The sequence below is a fragment of the Anthonomus grandis genome, chromosome 7 (assembly GCF_022605725.1).
Source record: "Anthonomus grandis grandis chromosome 7, icAntGran1.3, whole genome shotgun sequence".
Classification (NCBI taxonomy): domain Eukaryota; kingdom Metazoa; phylum Arthropoda; class Insecta; order Coleoptera; family Curculionidae; genus Anthonomus; species Anthonomus grandis.
In genome coordinates this window covers 11,951,273-11,972,523 of record NC_065552.1, presented here as the reverse complement: position 1 = coordinate 11,972,523, position 21,251 = coordinate 11,951,273, and the positions used below count along the sequence as shown (strand labels likewise).

The 21,251-nt window shown below is 28.8% G+C and overlaps 1 protein-coding gene across 5 annotated transcripts in view; it reads right to left on the bottom strand.

The window, feature by feature from the left end:
* LOC126738818 (teneurin-a) overlaps positions 1-21,251 on the bottom strand; it is a 1,182,227-nt gene that overhangs the window by 335,357 nt on the left and 825,619 nt on the right. The window contains exon 1 of one of the 5 annotated variants that reach the window (XM_050444263.1): positions 11,318-11,732. The exons of the other annotated variants lie outside the window; for them this stretch is intronic. Coding sequence (XP_050300220.1) covers positions 11,318-11,409 — 92 coding nt within the window. The 5' untranslated portion in view covers positions 11,410-11,732. Of the gene's footprint in view, positions 1-11,317; positions 11,733-21,251 lie in introns of those variants that run through there. 5 annotated transcript variants of the gene reach the window in all.

The following is a 21,251-nucleotide window of genomic DNA, read 5'->3' as shown; positions in this document are numbered from 1 at the left end:
AATGTTTAAAAACGCTAAACTAATATAAAAGTGGTAATATTAATAACAATTCCATTTTAGATACAAAATGACGTGGTTTTTTAAATATTTTTTAGTTTATGAGTGTTTAATTTGCTTAGCTGTCATACATTAACTTATTTAATAAAGTTTTTAATATCTTATTAAAATCCCATAAAAAAAAAATAAAAATCTATGGATGTTATATCAGGTGATCTGGCGAGCCACTTTATAGGACCGTTATTACCAATCCAAGGATGTGGTTTAAAATTCTTCAGATACCGTGTACAACTCCGATATCGATGTGTAGGTGCACCGTCATGTTGAAAATGTTTCTTATTACATCAGTAGGGATATCAACCAAAAGTATTATATACTTTTCCAGTTAAACGTACATTGAAGAAAAATGGTCCAACTACTCGTGTGTCGAGTATTCCCAGCCAAACATTTATGAAGAACATCTCTTGGAAACCTGTTTCTCGATGAAAATATTGATTACCCTTGAGTCTAACGATAGTAGATATTTCTGTTAAACCAACCCTCATTACAAAATTGACTCTCGTCGCTCCACAAAATCTTTTTGGTAAGTTCGAACACGCCTTCGACTTTATAAAAGCTATCTACAAAATATTCTTCGAATCCGATCATCGTATGGTCTTAAATGTTGAATCCGTCTACATCGATAAGGTCTAAACTCATTTCGACGCAATATTTTTGAAATTCTAGTCTCTTTCTGCACTTCTTTAAGGAAACAATCGCTATTTAAAATATTTTTTTAACTAATGAATCCTAAAATAAATAATAAAAATAATCAATTAAAGCTAAAATGTTTGAGACAGTTAAGCCGATTTTTCAGCCGGTTCTCAAAAGAACCATATTCGCGTAAATTTCTTTCTAGCCTGGCAAATATTATAAAACTTGGGATTGGTCTTTCTGGATACAACTTTGTGTACATTTAAAATGCATCATTTACATTGCGAAATGCTCTTTTATAACAAAGCAATAAATCTGACCGTTCTTTATTTAAAAACTTTATTTTGACACAAAAATTAACCAAAAAAAAAATTAATCCAAAAAGTAAAAATCAAAAAAAGACATAAACTATCTTAATAATCCGAACTATATTAACATGAATAAAAACTGACGCGAAAGCTTCAATAAATATCATAATTTACAACTTCGTTTTTTGACATATTTAAATTAGGATTCGTCGCGTTTAAAACAAATAACCACTAGTTTAATAACCTTATTAAGCTTTTAATTAATTTAATTTTAAATCACGAGAAAAAAAAATAAAGATTTAAAATTATTTAAGTTTTTAGCAATTAAAAAAGTCAGATCCTCGCCAAAAAAAAAAATTAGTGATAATAGTTACTTTGAGAATACGTTGAAACATTTGAGAAACATATCAATAAGATAAATCATTTTAAAGGGAATAATTTTTTTTTTAAATCTTATCAAATATTTCTTATATATTTCATAAAATTCTTCTTGGAAAATGTTTATTAAAACTTAGAAGACGAACACAGAAGTTTAGATTTCCCTTGGGCAAGGTATTTCGATCCCTATTAGGGCTTTATAACGGAAGCTGAAATATGCATAATAAAGGGAAATTGCGGCAAAATATACGGAATATCGTTTTCGTTCCGGGACTTTTCCAGAAGGGTTGCTGTATTTACGGAAGTTATGATCCTTAAGCAAAAAAGAGACTGTCTTGTGCTGTCTGTTTTTTGCTGGGGGGTGGGGGGGGGGGGGAGGGAGGCGCGGTTGTATGGTTACACTGGTAAAAGTTTTTTTTTTTTACCAATATTCATTCCATGCTTGGGAAAACATATTACACACATATACTTAATCAAGAAATTTAATAAATATATATTTTTATATATTTTAATGATTAATTAAATTTCATATTTTAATATACAAAAGCGTCATAAGTAAAATAGGTTCATTAAATTAGATAATAACTAAAGCGGACCTCACACGGTCATTATTATCAATATTTGTCATATGGACGACGACATTGACAATATTATTGACCATTCGAGGAGGTTCATTTGAATATTGTCAATATATTGAAGGATTTTCACAATTTCAAAAATATTGTGGCCCTAACTAAATTTATTGTCAATATTTTGATCGTCTGAGGGCCATATTGACAATGTTTGCGTAATTTGCATCAGTTGCTCTTTAGACGAAGAAACAACGTATTTGCCGTCGCCGTCTCCGGTTTTACCAGCAGAATCATTGATCGATTTAATTAAACCAAGAGAAATTGATGAACGCGAAGTTTTAAAAACATTTATAAGTGTATATAGAGAAAATCCAATACTTTGGAATGTTTCATTAAAGAAGTATACTGGCAGAGATCAGAAAAATAAGTGCTACAAACGTTTGGTGGAAATATATAAAAAAATTAAAAAAGATGCGAAAAAGACGTGAAAAAGAAAATTACCTCATTAAGAACCAACTATAGAAAGGAAGTTAAAAAAATCAAAGATTCTCAAAGAACAGGTAATTCCACTGGCGACATTTATGAGCCAACATCATGGATATTTTGGAAACTTTTTTAAAAGATGACTTTTTAATAGAGATTTTAAAAGACTCAAAGAACAATTTTCAAAAGATGTGGAAAATGTAGATACTAGCAATTTATTCTTATTTTTTCTTGTACATATACTCTTAACCCTGTTTTTATAGTTTCTAAACTATACTGTCCTGCCAAGGTATCTGTCTCTCCTTATTGAAGTAATTTTCAGAATGATCTCTGACTTCTTTCGCATTTTTGGAATAGTTTGTGAATGTGCCTTTTCGAAGTGGAATCAATTCGTTTTCTGACCTTTCAGTTCCCACTTAAAATTGACCTGTTTTCAAATTTTCTGTTATTAAAACAATATTTGTAAAATATTCCTTGTTTTTTGCATTAAAAAATTATGTAGATAGCAACATGCCAATGTAACTGTAGCGACTTTTTCCGGGGACAAATTTATTGGCTTCTGAAAAATTTCTTTCTCTCTCTCTTTTCAATTTTCCACTACTCTTTGGGCTCTGGATAAACGGTAATTAAAAATACGTTAAGATCTTGTCGCGTGTTTTTGATTATATGGTTTCATTAAGGTAATACCCAAAGCAAAGGCACATAACGACAGTAGACATCTGTAGCTGAAAATTTTAAGGGGTTCGGGAATATTTAACATATTATTTCGTAGCAACTCCCAAAATTTTGTATTGTAGACCATGCCACCATCTGAAATTCTACGGTTTTATCCTACGTCAACCATCAAAAAATTGTAATTGGCTTCTACAATGGCCATCAACACCAGACTGTGATATCCTTTACAGTTAAAATATCTGGACCCTGCATTTCCGTGGTGGTTTAATAATATTAATATGTTTGCCGTCTATAGCACCTAGGCAATTCCAAAAATTCAATTTTTCGTTAAACTCTGAGGCAACCCGTTCCCACTCCTCTTCTTTTAGTAAAATCTGCAAAGAAATAAATTAAATAAAAACCGTTTTTTACTTTCAGATCAAATCAGAAGATCAGAATCCCCTATCTGCAGAAACATCAATACCCAAAAAGACAAAACCAACGAAAAAAGAATCGGAAGAAACCAAATTATTATCTCTTGCCTGCAACTATCTGTCAAAGGATGATAAAAGACACAGAGACTCCGTAAAAATTAATTATTCAAATCATAGCCCTTCATCACGTTTAACATCGGCTCAAAGTTGGGCACCTACCTCCAACCACAGTATGGGTTATTCATATTCAACTACTTCGACACCTCTTCAATCACTCCAACCCCAAGATCAGTATGTTTTAGAATGTTTAGAAACACAACTGCCACACCAACAACCACCACAACAAACTCCTGGATACCCTCAGATATTATCACTACAAAAATTTTATAATACCTTTCAAATTTAAAACTAACATTATTTTTTCAATATGTTAATTCATAGATAGTAGAAAATTATATTTATTTGTAAACTATATTTTTCTTACCTTAATAAATTCTTTTAAAACATAGATAATCGCTTCACAGGTTTCCATAATTATTTCACTGATTGTTGGGGAAATCAATGTTGAAAATTTCAAATCTTCGAAAGATCTTTCTGTTGCTAAAAATCTTAGACATAAAGTCAGCATATTCGTATCTTTTTTTTTAATACTTGGAGTAACCAAATTCAGCAGTACTTAATATATCTCGGAGTTCATTCTAAAGTAGTTTTTGAAATCATTCGGTTCTACTGTCTTTATGTGATGCAGGAGATTTACATGAGTAAATTTTTCCTGCTGTAATATCCAATATTTCACTCAACGTCTTTTTTTTGTTTCTTTTTTTCTTCAATATTTTCACAATGCGGGCCAGCGTAATAGCAACACAAACTTTTCCAAGAGGATTTATCATGATGTTTTCTGGCGAAAATTTGCTGAGAAACTAAACTTTGAAGGAAATATTAATCGTATGACGACTTTATTAAAATATTGACAATAATATTGAACGTGTGAGGTCCGCTTAAAATAATAATTACATTGCCAAGCTAACGGATTTCATTGAAACTAATTGTAACAAAAAATTCGAAACTCATTTTATAAAAGGTAAAAATAGCAAAAATTAAAAAAAAAGTATAATTTAAAATAATTAATATAATAATCCTACTTTTTTACGAGAAAAGTTTGTCCATTCCCGTGAATAAATGGAACTTATTATTATTACACTGCAAGCATTAGTGCGTATAAAAATGCAATAGCAAAAAAATACAAAGCAATGTCAAAACAGTTTAAAAGCCGAAATAGAGCCGCATTATTTGCAAGAGTAAGAAAAACATGACGTTCTTATAAATTTGATAATACCTAAAATTTGATTTTTATTAAAAATATTTATGAAAGAGTTTCTTTAATATTTAAAAAAAAATAGTAATATTTTTTAACTTTTTTTTTTAAATAATAAAATCATGCTAAATATATTTGAGTTATCTAATCATTTTAAATTATTAGTTAAAATATTTTAATAAAAAGATATTGTTATTATGAAACCAAATATCCTTTTTGACGCTACTAACAAATGAATATATAAAAAAAAATTAAATGCACAAAAATTATTTAAAGAGTGTCACTTCAGCCCCATCTAGTGCCCAAACTAAGCAACTTGGTAGTAAGATAAGTTTGCTCAACCAGGCTAATTTTAAGCTAAAAAATATCAAATGAGCTTTATTAAAGACATTTTCAATATAAATATTATATTAAAACCTTTAATATTTAAGTGTTATTTAAACAATAAATAACAACTTAATTTTTTTATCACTCACCAAGTCTAACTTACTTTTTCAATGTATATAATAATAATAGTGTTTATATAATTATTAACAACTAATACATTTATTTGAGTTACATTATAGCTAAAAACTTAACTTTTAAAAAAATAGAATTTAAATTACAAATTTAATGAAAAAATCAGATATTAAACTAAATATGTATTATGATGGGTTTTGTGATGCGAAATTTAGAAAAAGCTTCCGAAGAGTCTTAGTCAAAAGAGGATTATATTAATGTATGTTAGACCTTTTTTGGATTTTTCATTCATCTTTAAGTAAGGAACTCAATAAGGAAAACATTTTGCTAGTTTTTAAATTTATTTGAACATTTTGTTTTTTTATGCTAATGATGTTCGGTCCACTTGACTATTGTAAAATTCTATACTATTTTAGAATAAAATTCCTTTATTTTTTAAGATTATTGGCTTAGAAGAATAATTATTTAATAAATATAAAAAACTACTTGTTACTTTTTCAATTAAGTAATTACAAGCAGTTTGGACTCAACTTTCAATGTACTTCTGATTAAAGTAGCAACAAATAAATAATTTTCATTATTAAACATTAAGTATATTAGGGTTTTGGGGTCAATACATAATGTATATATTGCGGCAATCTAATACCTGAATAAAATCTGTTACGGTTATAAGCTACGGCTAATTAAAGTTTCTTACAAATCAACATTTTTCTAATTAAGAATCAAAATCTGATGACATATCATTATTTCTTGAGTCTTTTAACAGTCATGAAAAATTTCGATTTTTTGCACAAAAATGAAAAACCAAAACAAAAGCCAAGAAGCAATTACGAGAGAATTATCAATAAATGTAATTGTATGTTCTGCACCATCATCACAATATGAATATGGCCAGCGTCGGTTATATTACAGCATTTGAGACAGGGGATACAAGGGTTTAACTATCTAATATCACTGCCGCCCTTAAATTATTGAATATAGGCATTCTAAGCTGCCGCCTAATTTAGTGAATATGTAGACCTAACAACCAAATCAATATTTTCCTAGCATGTCTTAATTAAGAATTATATTATAAATAAAAATTATGAAAGTACAACAGCAAAATAATTATTAGAGTAAATAGTACTTACCTTAGATAAATTATAAGCCTCTCCTCTTCTGCTGTTATTGACTTTCTTCATCCGATCGTTTTTTTTGTTATATTGTGCGTAAGTTTTAATAACAAGTCTAAAGAACTAATTGACATCCTTGTGTATTAAAAAAAATGTGTGGATGTCTTCTTAAACTGCTATGTAAAAAATAACATTTAAAAAAAAGTTTCCCTGCTTTTGTCAAGATCTTAACTGCTTGCTTATTAAATACGACTCTAAATTTAAATATTGCATTTTCAATTAAATATAAATTATAAGCAATATAAATTTTTCCGTAATACAACATCACCGTCACCTAATTTCTGTACTATTTATGTAATTTGCGGATTAAAATAACTTTCAGTTTTATGTGTGGCCACACACTTAGACTCATGGATTTGTCATTCCTCTAAAAGTTCCTTAGATAGCCGAACTTTCTTAAAAAGGAAGGTCTTTCAAAATTTAAAATAAAGCTTTATTCTGAGATATTAAAATTAAAACAACAGGTTTATCGTTAACATATAACAGTTTTCAACAGGTTTATTAAATACAAGTTTTATTATAAATGATAAATATAAATCAAACCGGGCTCCAAGAGGTCTCAGACGGCAGACCTGCGTGGATGTGTTTAAAGGTACATGTACCGGAAGTTATCGGACGTCTTTGACATGAGAAGATTCTCCTTCCTAATAACAGTAAACCAGAAAAACAAAAAGGATTTGACTAAAAGATCTCCAATACATAAAGTGGATACAAGCATTGATGGCTAAACTTTAGTTTTATGTTTGAATATATTTATATAAAAATGCATGCATATTAGTAGACTATTATTTAGCAAGGTAGCAATTAAAATAATTTTGGAAATCACTAATGCAACTGGTCTATTTTCAGAAGCACAAAACTGGACATTGAACAAAGAAACTTTAAAAAGCCGAGATATTTGACTATTTATTTTTTTAAACGTACTAGATTAACTTAAAAATTGCTTTTTTAAGTTCTACAACCAATGTATGGCTTGGTGATGGTAAATTGGAATTATTTAAGTTTATGCATTTGAAAAGAATAAACCGTAACTTTTTAGTAAAATATATTTTGGTTATGAAAAATGTATCATATTTTTCAATATTTAACCAATTTAAAGCTTTTAATAAATATTCAGTTGGTGTATATTTATTACTACACAATAAAATGCTTATTATTTATGCATTATTTATATTTTTTTTTGCATGAAATAAGTAACGACGTATAATAATTTAAATGTGGTAAGATTATGGTTCAAAATATTCATTTTATATACTAACATTTTTGCATATCGAAATATAAGAAGTTGTTAAATTGAAAAAAAGAAGAATTCCATTTTTTTAACGTATTATATATATATATATATATATATATCCTTATATAAACAACAGGTTTGTAGTTTAATAATGATTTATTTTTGTTTTTATTTTTATATTTATTAAAAAAGCCCATAATATAGAAAAGCCATATCAAATATATATAAATTTTTTTTAATTAGCTTGAAAAATTAAAATAAATATATGATATTAAATAATTTTATCTGTGATTTATTTCATTCGAATTCTTTAACAATAGTTTTTTAATTTACTTAAATGAGAGTCAAATATTCTAATTTAATATTTATTAAATTTTTATGTTTGCATCTAAAAATATTCTGATTAAATTTAAGTATTTTTTTTTCAAGTTATTTGCAATGAGACAAGTTTTATATATTTGTCAGCCCATATCAAAAAACTTAAAATAAGAAGACTAATTTGGATATATTTTTAAAATAAAACCTTTAAAATATTTTGCATAGGTATTTAACTTGCTGAGGTACGTATTTTTTTTTAAATTTAAGGAACAAACAATTCACACACTAAGTTTAAGAGTTCAGAAAGCAGGTTTGGATATGACGTACCTACTTTCTTAATTAGGGTATACTATTTGTTTCTAATAAAATTAAACAACTCTCATTTTATTAAGTCTTTAATTCAAATTAAATCTTATTTAAGTTGTTAGAATTTTAAATAGTATTTACAAATTATTGGTTAACTAATTACTTAAAAAGTTATAAAAAACGTAAATTTAACTGCGGATGCAACAAGTATTTAAGAAAGCCTTTTAAAATTTTATATTTTTATTAAGATTAATGATTCATATAAGGTTATAAGGGCGAATATTTAAATTACATAATTATATATTTATCAAAACTATAAACTTCAACTTTAAGTTTACTACTGTACCTATATAATATTTGCATTTTGTAACAAATCTTATCCAAGTCTAAAATATCCAAAAATCATAATTTTAGCACTAAGATATTTTGATGAAAACTAGTTGGTAGTTTTAAAATTAATTAATTTGAAAAATGAATTTACATTTGTAATTTGACATAAATATAAATTTAAATTATATTCAATTAAATTATTAAAATTAATTTAATTTTAGTAATTTTAATAAAAAAAATCAGTATAAGAGGTTTTTTTTTTTAATACACGAACTCTAGAACTCTTATACAGGGTGTTCCTTAAAGACGTGCTAATATTTAAGGGAGTGATTCCCGGACACATTTTAAGAAAAAAAGTTAATCTGAACATATGTCCTAAACGTCTCAACTTTTGAGATACAAGGTGTTTTCAAAAAAAAATAAGTTTTTTAATAATAACTTACTACAATACACAATATTGTAGACATTTTTATGAAATTTGGTACATGTATTCCATGCATCAAGACGCACTTTTTAATGTACAAAAAGAATTTTTTTTCTGTTAATGGCGTCCCTTCTATTGAATATTTTTAGTGAAAAAAATACTACTGTCATTCCTTTTTCATAAAATAAAAATTATTTTTAAAATCTTCAATCACTTCTTAGCAAATTTGATTTCTTGGTTGTTTTCGTCCGACGCATGGTTTTCGCTTAAAAAAATAAAAACATTTTCACTTTGCACATCAAAAAATGCGTCTTGATACATAGAATACACGTATTGAATTTCGTAAAAATGTCTATTATATTGTTTAAGTTATTATTTCAAAACTGATTTTTTTTTGAAAAACTTATCACCCTGTATCTCAAAAGTTAAGACTTTTAGGACATATGTTCATAAGAACTTTTTTTCTTAAAATAGGTTCAGGAATCACCTCCTTAAATATTAGCACGTCTTTAAGAAACACCCTGTATATCAGAATAAATATTTAATTATATTTTATAAATATCCAACAAATTCAACAATATTAGTTTCGTGACTTTATTTACCAATATAGTGGTATTATATTATGACAATATTTAATTTTTTTGTATAAATTAAAATGTAAATTTGTTAGTTTCGTGTGTGTAAGAAAATTAAAAAGAATATTTTTATCCAGATAATTTATTTTTAAATATAAATAATAATTTTTCAGTAATTCTATCAAAGGTAAAAGAAAAATAAAATATGCTTTTCTTTTAAAAAATACCATAAAAAATATATTATAAAGCAGAAATGAATATAAATAAAAAACTATTTAAAAAAATTGCATATTTTATTAAAATATATGAAATTTATTTTATAATTCAAATGAACGAAAAGACAAAGGTTTTCCGCAGTATACTTCTGGGACTTTTTGATTATCTTGCGAATCTTTTTAGGCTATATACCTAACTTCAGCATATTTTATAAAGCAAAAAAAATAGAAATGCATAGTATTATATGTATATTAAATAAAGAACCCATAAAATTATATGAATAGCTAGTATTTCTTAGGTTTATTTAATTAATGTCCCAAGAAAATGTAATATATTGTTGATGTCGATGTTCTATTTAAACATCGACATCATTCTTCATTTTCTTTATTTATGAAAATGCACAACATTCTTTAAAACCTACGTGTCAGCTAGGATTATTTCTAGGATTATTACTTCCTTTACCACAATTTAATAAAGAAGTGTGGCTCCGGGATTCCATTAAAAGGTTTTAGTACGGGTCAGTGCTTTTATTATTGTAAGATAAGGTTACATGTATGTTAAAGTTACAACTGTCTTATTTCTTTGCAAGCAATTTATTGTATTTATATTAATATTAAAAGATATTAAGGTACAAGCCCGTGACTGCAGTGAATAAAGTGCGATTTCCAGACTTTTGCGGTTTCTTTGACTTAAAAACCCCCGGGACCAAAAATCCCATTATAGTATTAATATTCAATTTTATAATTGATGCTAAATAATTCGATCTACTATATAGTAATATAAAATATATAGTTACGATTTGTTATAACGGATAAGTATTTTTTATATTATCATTTTTCTTAGGCCCGGTTATTATAATTATTTTAATGGCCCTTATTTCCAACAGGTAAAATTTAATCTTGTTTATATAGTTTGAGTTTTTTTATTTAGAACTTAGATTTTGGTAAGATTTTATATTTTTAAAATATCAAAATTGATAATACTTAAAAGTTTTAGAAGCAAATAATTATTCAAGATATAATTCTAAAACATGATAAACATTACAACATAAATTTAAATAAAAACCTCAGAAAATTGGAATCAAATAAAAATTTATTTTTATTTCAGATATTTTGGTCGTAGTTACACTTTGATTTTTTTAATTTGGATGTTTTAAATGATTTTGTTGAAAATTTAAACACAACAGAGCAAAAATATATATTTTTATTTTTAAGAAACCTTATTCAAATGTTTTTAAACTCTGAATAAAACTAGAGCTTTCTGGGAATATCTCAGTAACACACTTCACGAATGCCTATTTTGCTGACACTGGTTTCCCTTGGGACATTGAAAAACATTATTTCTAAAATACTAGACAGCGGATTTCTCGTATATCTTTGCATAATTGTCGTTATATTTGTGATAATATTTTGTAGTTTATTTAAAAATACCGCTTTTAAATAGTATTACCTGGTCTCATGGACAAAGGGTTCAGCATACTCGTTCCGCAACCTTCGAGGCAACGGCGGAGGCCTCTGATTACTAGGGTAATACCCGTCCATTTTATCTAAATAACAATCCTTTCCCTAAAAACTGAGTTTCACCGCTAAAAATCGACACAACATACGAAACACATCATCCTCACATCTTTGTTACGAGTATCGAACGCGAGCGCGCACCCGAATCAGTCAAAATATTTTGTCCTTTTTATGTCCTCTACAGTCAAACTTTTTCAAAAAAAAAATTAATAAATAAACGCACGTCGGCACCAGATCAGACAACGATCAGCGTCGCGCGATAAGAAAACTTACCGACTGTCAGTTCAAAATTAAGACTATTTACGTTAGAGGCCCTGAATGACTAAAAATATGTGAGATCCAACACGCACGTTTAGTTCAACAGTTTGCAGCGAAGTGGGGTTGATGCGGAACAACGGCGATGCGAGTTCGGGGGTGCGAACGACATAGGGTTGCGCATGCGTCCTGTACACCACCCCTTAAACTCACCCCGTGTCGTATCTGTCCTGCCTCCTCCTCACCTGCCGTCTCACCGAACGCGGACGGGATACACGCGATGCGATGTTTCAAACGCTGCCGTTGCTGCTTCTGCCTCTGGATTTTATTTTTCAGAAACTTTTGTTATTGTAGAATTTGGTCTGCCTGAAAGATTGACGGGTAGATTTGCTAACGGAGACCGGTTTTTGTTTTCTCTGTAGTAGAAGGAATTGTCAGAAGCTATGAACTTAAATTATTGCACTTTAAATTTATTCTCAGGACTAGTTTCATTAGGTTTATACAGAGATTTCTCCTACATAAATTCTATGTTCTACATAATATTACGAGCAAAAAGTTGATACCATTGATATATAAGGCACTGGTGGAGCCCCTTTTAAAATATGAAATAATTGTGTGGGACGGAATGTACGGTTCGCATCTTACTCAAATGCATGTCGGTCAGAATCACCTTGTAAGTTTAAATAAATTGTAGTTTTAGATAAACCAAGACTTTACCCAACAAATCAACTATATTCTTTAGAAATAAATGATATAAAGACCTTATCCTTACAGTGTGTAATTTTATACATAATAGTAAACACTTAAAATCAAATGCGTTTTACATGACCATAACTATGAAAAATTTAAAAAAAATATTATTGTGTTCAAAAAATATTGGCTTTTTTTGTCTTTCTCTATGTAAATAACATAATAAAAGGAGGGAAATAGATAAGTTCTTTTCACTATTTTTGATAGTATTATAACTTATATTAAATATTGTTATATTTCTGGTATTTTTTCTGTTGTTTTTGTTAGAATAAATATATTTAAGTTATTAAACTTGGTTAATAGCTGAAAAGTTATACTAGGCATGTTATGTACATTTTTATATACCATTTAATGACATGATAAGCGTATTCAGGTTTGTTACTTAGGCGCGCTATCTAAGATTTACTTTATTTTCCATTGTTGATGTTAAAAAGCTGCTCAAGATATATTTGGCTACTTTGTTGGTAAATAAGAGTCAGAATTAATACTTTAAGAACTGCCTAGGCTGTTTAATACATTCAATGATTTTTTAGTAAATTTTTAGTTTTGGTATATTTATCAACCATATATATGGTTAAGGTCTATTTATTAAACTGTAGAATATACGTGAATCATATACGATTCTGTTTGCAAATGGGAGAAAAATTTCGGCATTTAAAAAAATTGACACGGGATTTACTTATTTAGTTTTTAAACTTGATTACTACACGTCAAATATTTTTTGAAATTCTTTTGAAAAATTACTACTTTTCGGCCATATTATCCAGTCTAATAACGCTGTTTTTATACTAAATTTTAATAAATAAAATTTTATCAAATTTAAATAAACAGTGTTATTAAATTCAATATTGAATATATATTTACTGCAAAAACATTGTTTTTCATTAACACAACCCTTGACCCCCCACCCACCCCAAACATTTTTTCCAGTAAGACATTCTTTTGAAAAATCACCGTTTTTGGTCTATAAAATCCAAACTAGTAGCACTGTTTTTGTATTAAATATTTATTAATATACATATATATAATTATATCAAATTTAAATATACAATCAGTGTTATTAGATTAGATATTAACGACGAAACCAGCTGTTATTCGTGCATATTATTTTGGAAAACATTGATTTTTGAAAACAATTTTTTACTAGTAAGTTGTGTGGGGAAGGTTGGGCGGGTTAAAGATAGGATTAGTAAAAACCTTTTTTTTGCAGAAAAACAGTGCCTGAAAAAAAAAGCTTTTTAAGAAAATTACAGGTGAAAGAAATCTACAGTTTTTGTATTTATATTTTTCTCACATAATCTTAAGGTTTTTGAGTAAAACGTGAAAAAACCCCTATTTTATTTCTCGAAATTTTATATCGCTATGAAAATTGCAATAGTTGTGCCATTTTTTATTGCAAATAAGTGGAAATTCAGTTTTTTTAAGATGCAACTGAGCTCTGAAAAAAAATATAATTTTTTTTGGTTCTAGACAACTTTTTATTATCTATATTTAAAAATATAATTTTTAAATTAAAACTATTGGTACTTTTATCAACCGTATATGATTAAGGCATATTTATTAAACTGTAGAATATACGTGAATCATATACGATTCTGTTTGCAAATGGGAGAAAAATGTCGGCATTAAAAAAATTTGACACGGGATTTACTTATTTAGTTTTTAAACTCGATTACTACTCGTCAAATATTTGATGAATTTCCTCTGAAAAATCACTATTTTTCATCCATATTATCCAGTCTAATAATGTTGTTTTTATACTAAATAATAATATCTAAAACTATATCGAATTTAACTAAACAGTGTTATTAAATTAAATATTGAATATATATTTTCTGTGAAAACATTGTTTTTCATTAACACAACCCTTTGCATTTTCCCAGTAAGAAATTCTTCAGCAAATTCACCGTTTTTCGTCCATAAAATCAAAACTAATAGCATTGTTTTTGTATTAACTATTTATTAATATAATTTATTTAAGTTCAAGTTTTAGGTAAAGAATCCTAGACAAAACGAGTAGGTAATGTCTTAGTTTTGTTAGTATTAAAGGCAATCCAAGACATTTTAAAAGCTGAGAATTATATTCTCTTAATTTCAGGCACTTGAAATGACAAAAATATTTCAACATACAATTATCTAATGCCTGGAACTGACAATAAAAAATTATTTAAATTGATTAACACTTAAACTAATTAAAACCTGGAAGAAAATTAGAAATGAGGCACTTAAATAGATCAGTTTGGATTATTATTCCGGGCAGTTGATTACAATATTTTTCAATTCCAAGCAATTGATCGTAAAATGGTAAAGTAAGAGTGTAAGGCATTTGAAATTTACTTTATTTATTCCGAGAGATCAGGAACTATTCTCTCGCAATAAATAAAGTAGATAAATAAATAAAAATATTTGAAGAATGACAGATGTAGTACATTCGGTGAGTCGACTAATAATTTGCTATTCAATAATTGTAGTTATTTGCATGGATATACTCAATCGTGTGATGTTTGACGCTAAATTGCATCTCGCGGTTAATTCTGTGAAAAGTGCATGAGAGCTTTCCAAGTAAAAGTAAAGCTATCTATATCATAAGGTACCAAATATCATTTTAGTTGTCCTCGGTGTTAGGAATCCCATTGTTTGAAATACATATATTCTGGCTGATGCACAAATCAAAATTTGTACAAAACTTGGTACAATTTAAGAAAGCACGCTAGTTACGCGGTTTTTTTGTTATATCCAAGAAGATGAAAATTTATAAATATACATGAGCGATAGGACGTGTAAGCTTTATAAAAAAATGTTGTAGAATCTGTACATTGCGAGCACTGTAACTCCGCTTACTCACCGAGCTATGCCAAAATTGCTAAGGTTACAAAACTAATAGAAAACAAAAGATAGGTATTAGTTGTTACCACTCATCAAGAAATACAACTAACAGCAAGGATATAATTTAACAAAGTGCTGATATAGATGAAAGGAAACTTAGGGCAGTAATAAAAGAGCTCTTTTCTGAATTTCTTGGTCCTTCCTTTTTCCCTAAAAGAACCATCGAACACGGCTAAATTTAAAAAATTAGTACAATATATCTTAGACAGCTTTGATGAACAAAAGGTCCAAATAAAAAATATGACCAACGAAATCAAATGTATGAAGCAGGAAAACATGACTTAAAGCGAAGATCAAGAATTTATAAGACTAGCGAGAAAGGGAAAACACCGTGATTATTACTGGGGTTTCACAAAAAAAGAAAGCAAATACCACAAAGATAGTTACACAGATCCTTTATTCATATATAGCTCTATTAATATTGAATTGCCAGCCGATAGTGTAATAGAAAGCCATCGTCGAGGAAAAAATGTAAACGCTCCTATTATGATGCCACTAAACGATCGGAACACTAAGATTAAACTAAAAAAGATTAGTAAAGAACTAAGGAGAATTAGTCCAACCAGCTGCAACACTCAATGAAAACCTAATTAGTTAGCTAGAGAACTGAAGAAAAATAAAAACCTTTACTCAGCATACACTTACAAAGGCAAAATCTACATCAAGAGACAAAATACTGATTCATCCATTTGGATAAGATCGGAGATAGATTTATAGCAACTTTAAATTGCAGAGGTACTTGAACACTTTTCATAGGTTAGATTACTTTTCAGAAGCAAGCATAGTGAACAACAATGACAAGAAATTTACGCCAAATAAAGATATGGCCAACTATTGCAATAATAACTATCGAATAATTCAGGTACAGCTCATAACTGGTTGACGCAAGTGAAATAATTAAAAATATTTCAACACTAAAGGTAGTGCTGCATCAGGAATAAATCAAATCCCAATGCAAGCCCTAAAACTAGCAAATAACTGCATAGCAAAGCTTTCGAGCCATATTGTAAATCTAGTCATCTTATAACCATACATAAGAAAGGCCCCACATCAAAAAAAGAAAATTATCGCCCAATCAGCATAATAGAAAATTTTTGAAAATTTTAGCAAAATGCATTAAATATCTTTTAAAAATGTTTTTGAATTTACTTCGCTTTTTAGAGAGAATTAATACACCACACGCTATATACAAAGTAACATCAGAAGTCACTAAAAACCTAAACAACGGTAAAAAATTTTATAGCCTTTCTTATGATGCTGTTTTTAGCTTTTTGGAGAGCGTATATGTGTCCTTGAATTCTGGAGAGCCATCGGCGGCAGTGTTGTGATCTATCCAAAGCATTTGACTGTGTGTATCATGGAATACTGTTATCTAAGCTCGATAAATATGGTTTTAGGGGCGTAGCGTTGCGATGGCTTAAGTCCTATCTATCAAATCGTACTCAGAAGGTTACAGTGTCTGGGCATTTGTCTGCTTCTAGATCTCTAAAATGCGGCGTTCCCCAGGGTATAGTGTTGGGACCACTGTTATTTTTACTGTATGTGGATGACTTGAGTTCATTGAAACTGCAGGGCAAGATGGTTCAGTTTGCTGATGATACCACCGTATTATGGAGCCATAAAAATTCTGATTATATTAAGACTTGTATCCTTGAAGACCTTCAGATTTTATCAGGGTGGTGTGCTTCCAACAGGCTCGTGTTTAATGTTAGAAAGACATCTATTATGGGGTTTAAATGCGATATTCAGGATCTGATGTTTGACGAAAATTCCCTCTTGCAGAATAAAGAGTGCTGCAAGTTCCTAGGAATTACCATTGATGGTCGCCTTCGGTTTGAAGATCATATTTTACATTTAGCTGGGAAATTATCTTCTGGATGTTTTGCAGTAAGAATGGCAAAACAAGAGCTGGGAGGGGTGGTTGCACGTTCAGTGTACTTTTCACTTATTGAATCTTATATTCGGTATGGCTTGCCTTTTTGGGGTTTAACCAATAAGGGGCTGCTTAACATTGTCTTTGTTATTCAAAAAAAAGCAGTTAGATACCTGTATTCTGCTAAGTTAAGAGATTCTTGCAAACCCCTCTTCATTTCTGAAAAAATCCTAACTCTTTTTTCACTCTTTATCTTAGAAACAGCTGCTCTTATTCACAAAATTCGTAAATAAGTCCCATCAAAATAACGTCATTTATATGATGTGATTGGTGCGTCTATTACAACCCATAGTACGTTTAATAACCTACTTTATGGGCCGACCCCCGTAGCACCGTGGGCAAAGCGTTCACGATGCGATCGTATGGTCTCAGGTTCGAATCCTGGCATGGGCATGGCTGTTTGTGTTTGTCATACAAAAAACACTCGTGGTTCCGAACCCACGTTATTAAGGAAGAAGAAGAACCTACTTTATTGACCATTTAATAAAGATGCTTTTATTGACGACAGTTTAGCGACGCTTCTAGTGCGCTCTTCTTTTGATATAAGTTGATATTTCTAAAGAGCATATATTTTTCTAAAGTTCCTATACGTATATTCGCTGGTTAGTAACGAGCTTATAGTCATTTTCATTTATAATAAAAATGTAATCGTCGTCCAAAAAATTAAATGTTATTTAATACTATTTTTGGTTTAACGGACATATTTACCGTTTTCATTATGATATAATTTAATATTCAATCATAGGGGAACATTTTCTACAGGACAACCAGCAGAACTTTAATAAAGACAGACAAAAAATAAAAAATCGCATGGTCAGGTACTTTTTTTTTAAATAAAGATACTGACTAAAAATTTAAATGCAAAAAACCTCTCGAAACACTTTTATTTTTTTTAGGTATTCATACATCCCATTCCTCATAATAAAATAGTCATTTAAATAGCAGTTAAATAAGTAACATTTACACTAGAGGTTTTACTAAACATTTTCAAACATAACTTGTTTAAACTATTGTTTATACAACTGTTACAAAAATCAACACAAAGCATAAATATCACTTAATAAAATGTATAAACCAATATCACAGTAAGGTGATTACGATTGGGCTCCACATTATAAAGAAACCAGAGAGACCAAACCGGCATCTTTCAATTGCCAAACGGAAATGCTGAAGATTATGGTATTAGATTGGACATCACAATATAGGAAAGTTATCTTTTAAAAGATAGAAATATAAATCATTAGCATCAGATTAATAATACCTATTTACCCTAGTATATACTGAAATCAATATTACAAAACACAAATTTGCATCAAAACGCACAAGTGCTGGCATCCACAAACGTTAGAGCACGTGACAATAATGAAGACAATCGATGGATAACAAGGAAGATCGAGTGTTGCCAGTACTTCATTATCATCAACTCCTAACCTTCATAAATCGAAATCCACCAAAGTGATGACCGCTAAATAATATTTTTACTATTTTACCACACGCCACACCACCCTAAATCAAAACTGAATCTACTAGATCTAGCTAGAAATTATCTAATTTGGCAGCACAGAAAGCCATGCCGGTAAAAGGCATGGTTTTAAATTATTTTATTGACGATCTAGTGATTTATTCATCCGATTCACTGACTTCTTAATCTTGACGTAGATTGACATTCTAGAAACATTAATGTAATTTTTTTTATTGTCATTTAATGACGTTATTTCATCGTCATAAAAAGGACTTTTTGCTGACTACATCATTAAATGACCCTATTTTGACGTGTTATTGACGTCATACGTCATTCTGTGGTTTCCTGGGCAATATTCATTTAGATACGATAGAGCATTATGGGGTAAGAGGTCTTGCAAAAAAGGTACTACAAAGTACTTTGAAGACAGAGAATAATAACTCAAATTAAATGATACCCTCAGCGATTCAGAGATAATAAACATAGTGTGCCACAAAGTACAATATAAAACAATTAAAACGTTTAAAACGTTAAAACAATTTAAACTCATTGCTTAAACTAAAAATACGTGAACAAGTAGTTAGGTTTGCAGATGACATCACCTTAATATTTGGAGGCAATGCATGGAAAAAAGTAAAAAATACCCTGTCTGTGGGTTTTGGGCAGGTAAGAGATTGGTTATGTAACCAGAAATTCACGGATAATATGATAAAAACAAATTATATAGCTTTTTCCTTGTAGAATCACAACAGGCCACTTTTTATTAGAATGATTTTCAATACTACAAGAAACAAAATAATCACAGAAACAAATAACACAAAATATTTAGGAATTGTAATTCACAAATACTTAAAATATAATGATCATATTATTTGTTATCTTTGTGGCAAAGTCTGAAACCTAATACAAAAATTTCAGGTTCTTTGAAAAATACTAGGCAATAAATTGTGTTTGCTTGTTTATAAATCTTTAGTGGAGTCTCTCCTCTCTTATTGCATAACAATATGGGGTGGTATTTACAAGTCTAATCTTCAACCGTTAAAAGTTGTCTAAAATTATATTCTTAAAATTAATTCATAAAAAAAAAGACTTTACTCAACAAGGAGTTACTATGCAACTCTAAAATTAGCGATATAAGTCATCTGTACATACCAGAAGTATGTTTTTTATGTAGTAGTGATATTAAAAAAAAAAGTTACGCATTCCCAAGGTACCAAGAGTAATATGCATAATAATATTACTTTGCCATAAAATCATAAACAAATAATCTTCATTTTAGAGAATATTTTATAACTTGCTCCCCTCTGATATTAAGAATATAAAAAATTAGAAAGTGTTTAATCGGAAGGTCAAGAATTATATTCATAAAAATTTTAATAGTTTTAGGCCATTATTGTGGTAATTTTATTATTCAAAAAATATTAGGTTATAGTGCAGATTAACAACTTATTTCTGAGTTGTTTCTCTTTTCTACTTTATATTGAATTGTTTATATCTTGTCCTTATTATTAGTAGTAGCGAATGGCTTCTAAAGTAGCTGGTGTTATATAAATATATATATATATATATATATTATGTTTTATTATATATATATATATATATATATATATATATATATATATATATATATATATATATATATATATATATATGTATCAGTTCTCAGTATATATCAGTTATGGCTCAATAACAGTGGTTGTCTATCATATACTCTTTTAACAAGAATTCTTTTTCTTTATTATTTTTGTTATTATTTTTATTTTGAAACCAATATACATATGTATGTATATAAATATTTTAGAAAAATGTCAAAACAAGTCCAACAACTGTTTACAGGTACGAAGATTAAAAACAAAATATCTCGACGTTAACTAAAATAAAACAATTTTCTTTTCCGTTAAAGTGGTTTGAATTTACGCATTTTTTTTAAATTTTAAAGGTTCATATCATTCAAAACGGTAGTTACTAATACTACCTAAGGTAAGTAGAGAATAATGTGCAGACAGACCGTGTCGTTAGTCTTTACCTACTATCTATTTATTCTTTTAAATATTAGACAAACAAAGCTCTAAACGGTTCTCTTAAAACTATTATTTTTGCTCACTATTCCATCCGCTTTAAATCGCAACCCGCTCTCAAAACCGCTCCACATACTCGAAATACACCCCCTATCTCTCGAACAGCCCTTAAAAGAGGAAAAATAGAAGATTAGAGACATCGTAGCACATGATGCTCCGCACGTGTTATAGGTTTTATGCGGATTATTGCTTATATATTTCGATTTCACGCATCGCGGGCATAATGCCGTGTCTCTATTTTGTGAAATTGCTCCCCCGCTTTATATAGAAAAAAGATGGTTTAATATACTGAAATAGGATCAGTTTATGAAGCGTAGGATTAAGTAGTAATAGTTGATGTTGTTATTAGCACAAGATTGACAGATTATACATAAAGAGGTTATAACGGATGATTCTCAATCTCAAGGTGATTTACCCCCCATACCTTTTCAAGTTTTTAAGATGTAGACTTTAAGCTATGTCAAGGTGCCTTAAAATGTACTGATTATAACAAGGGCCAAAT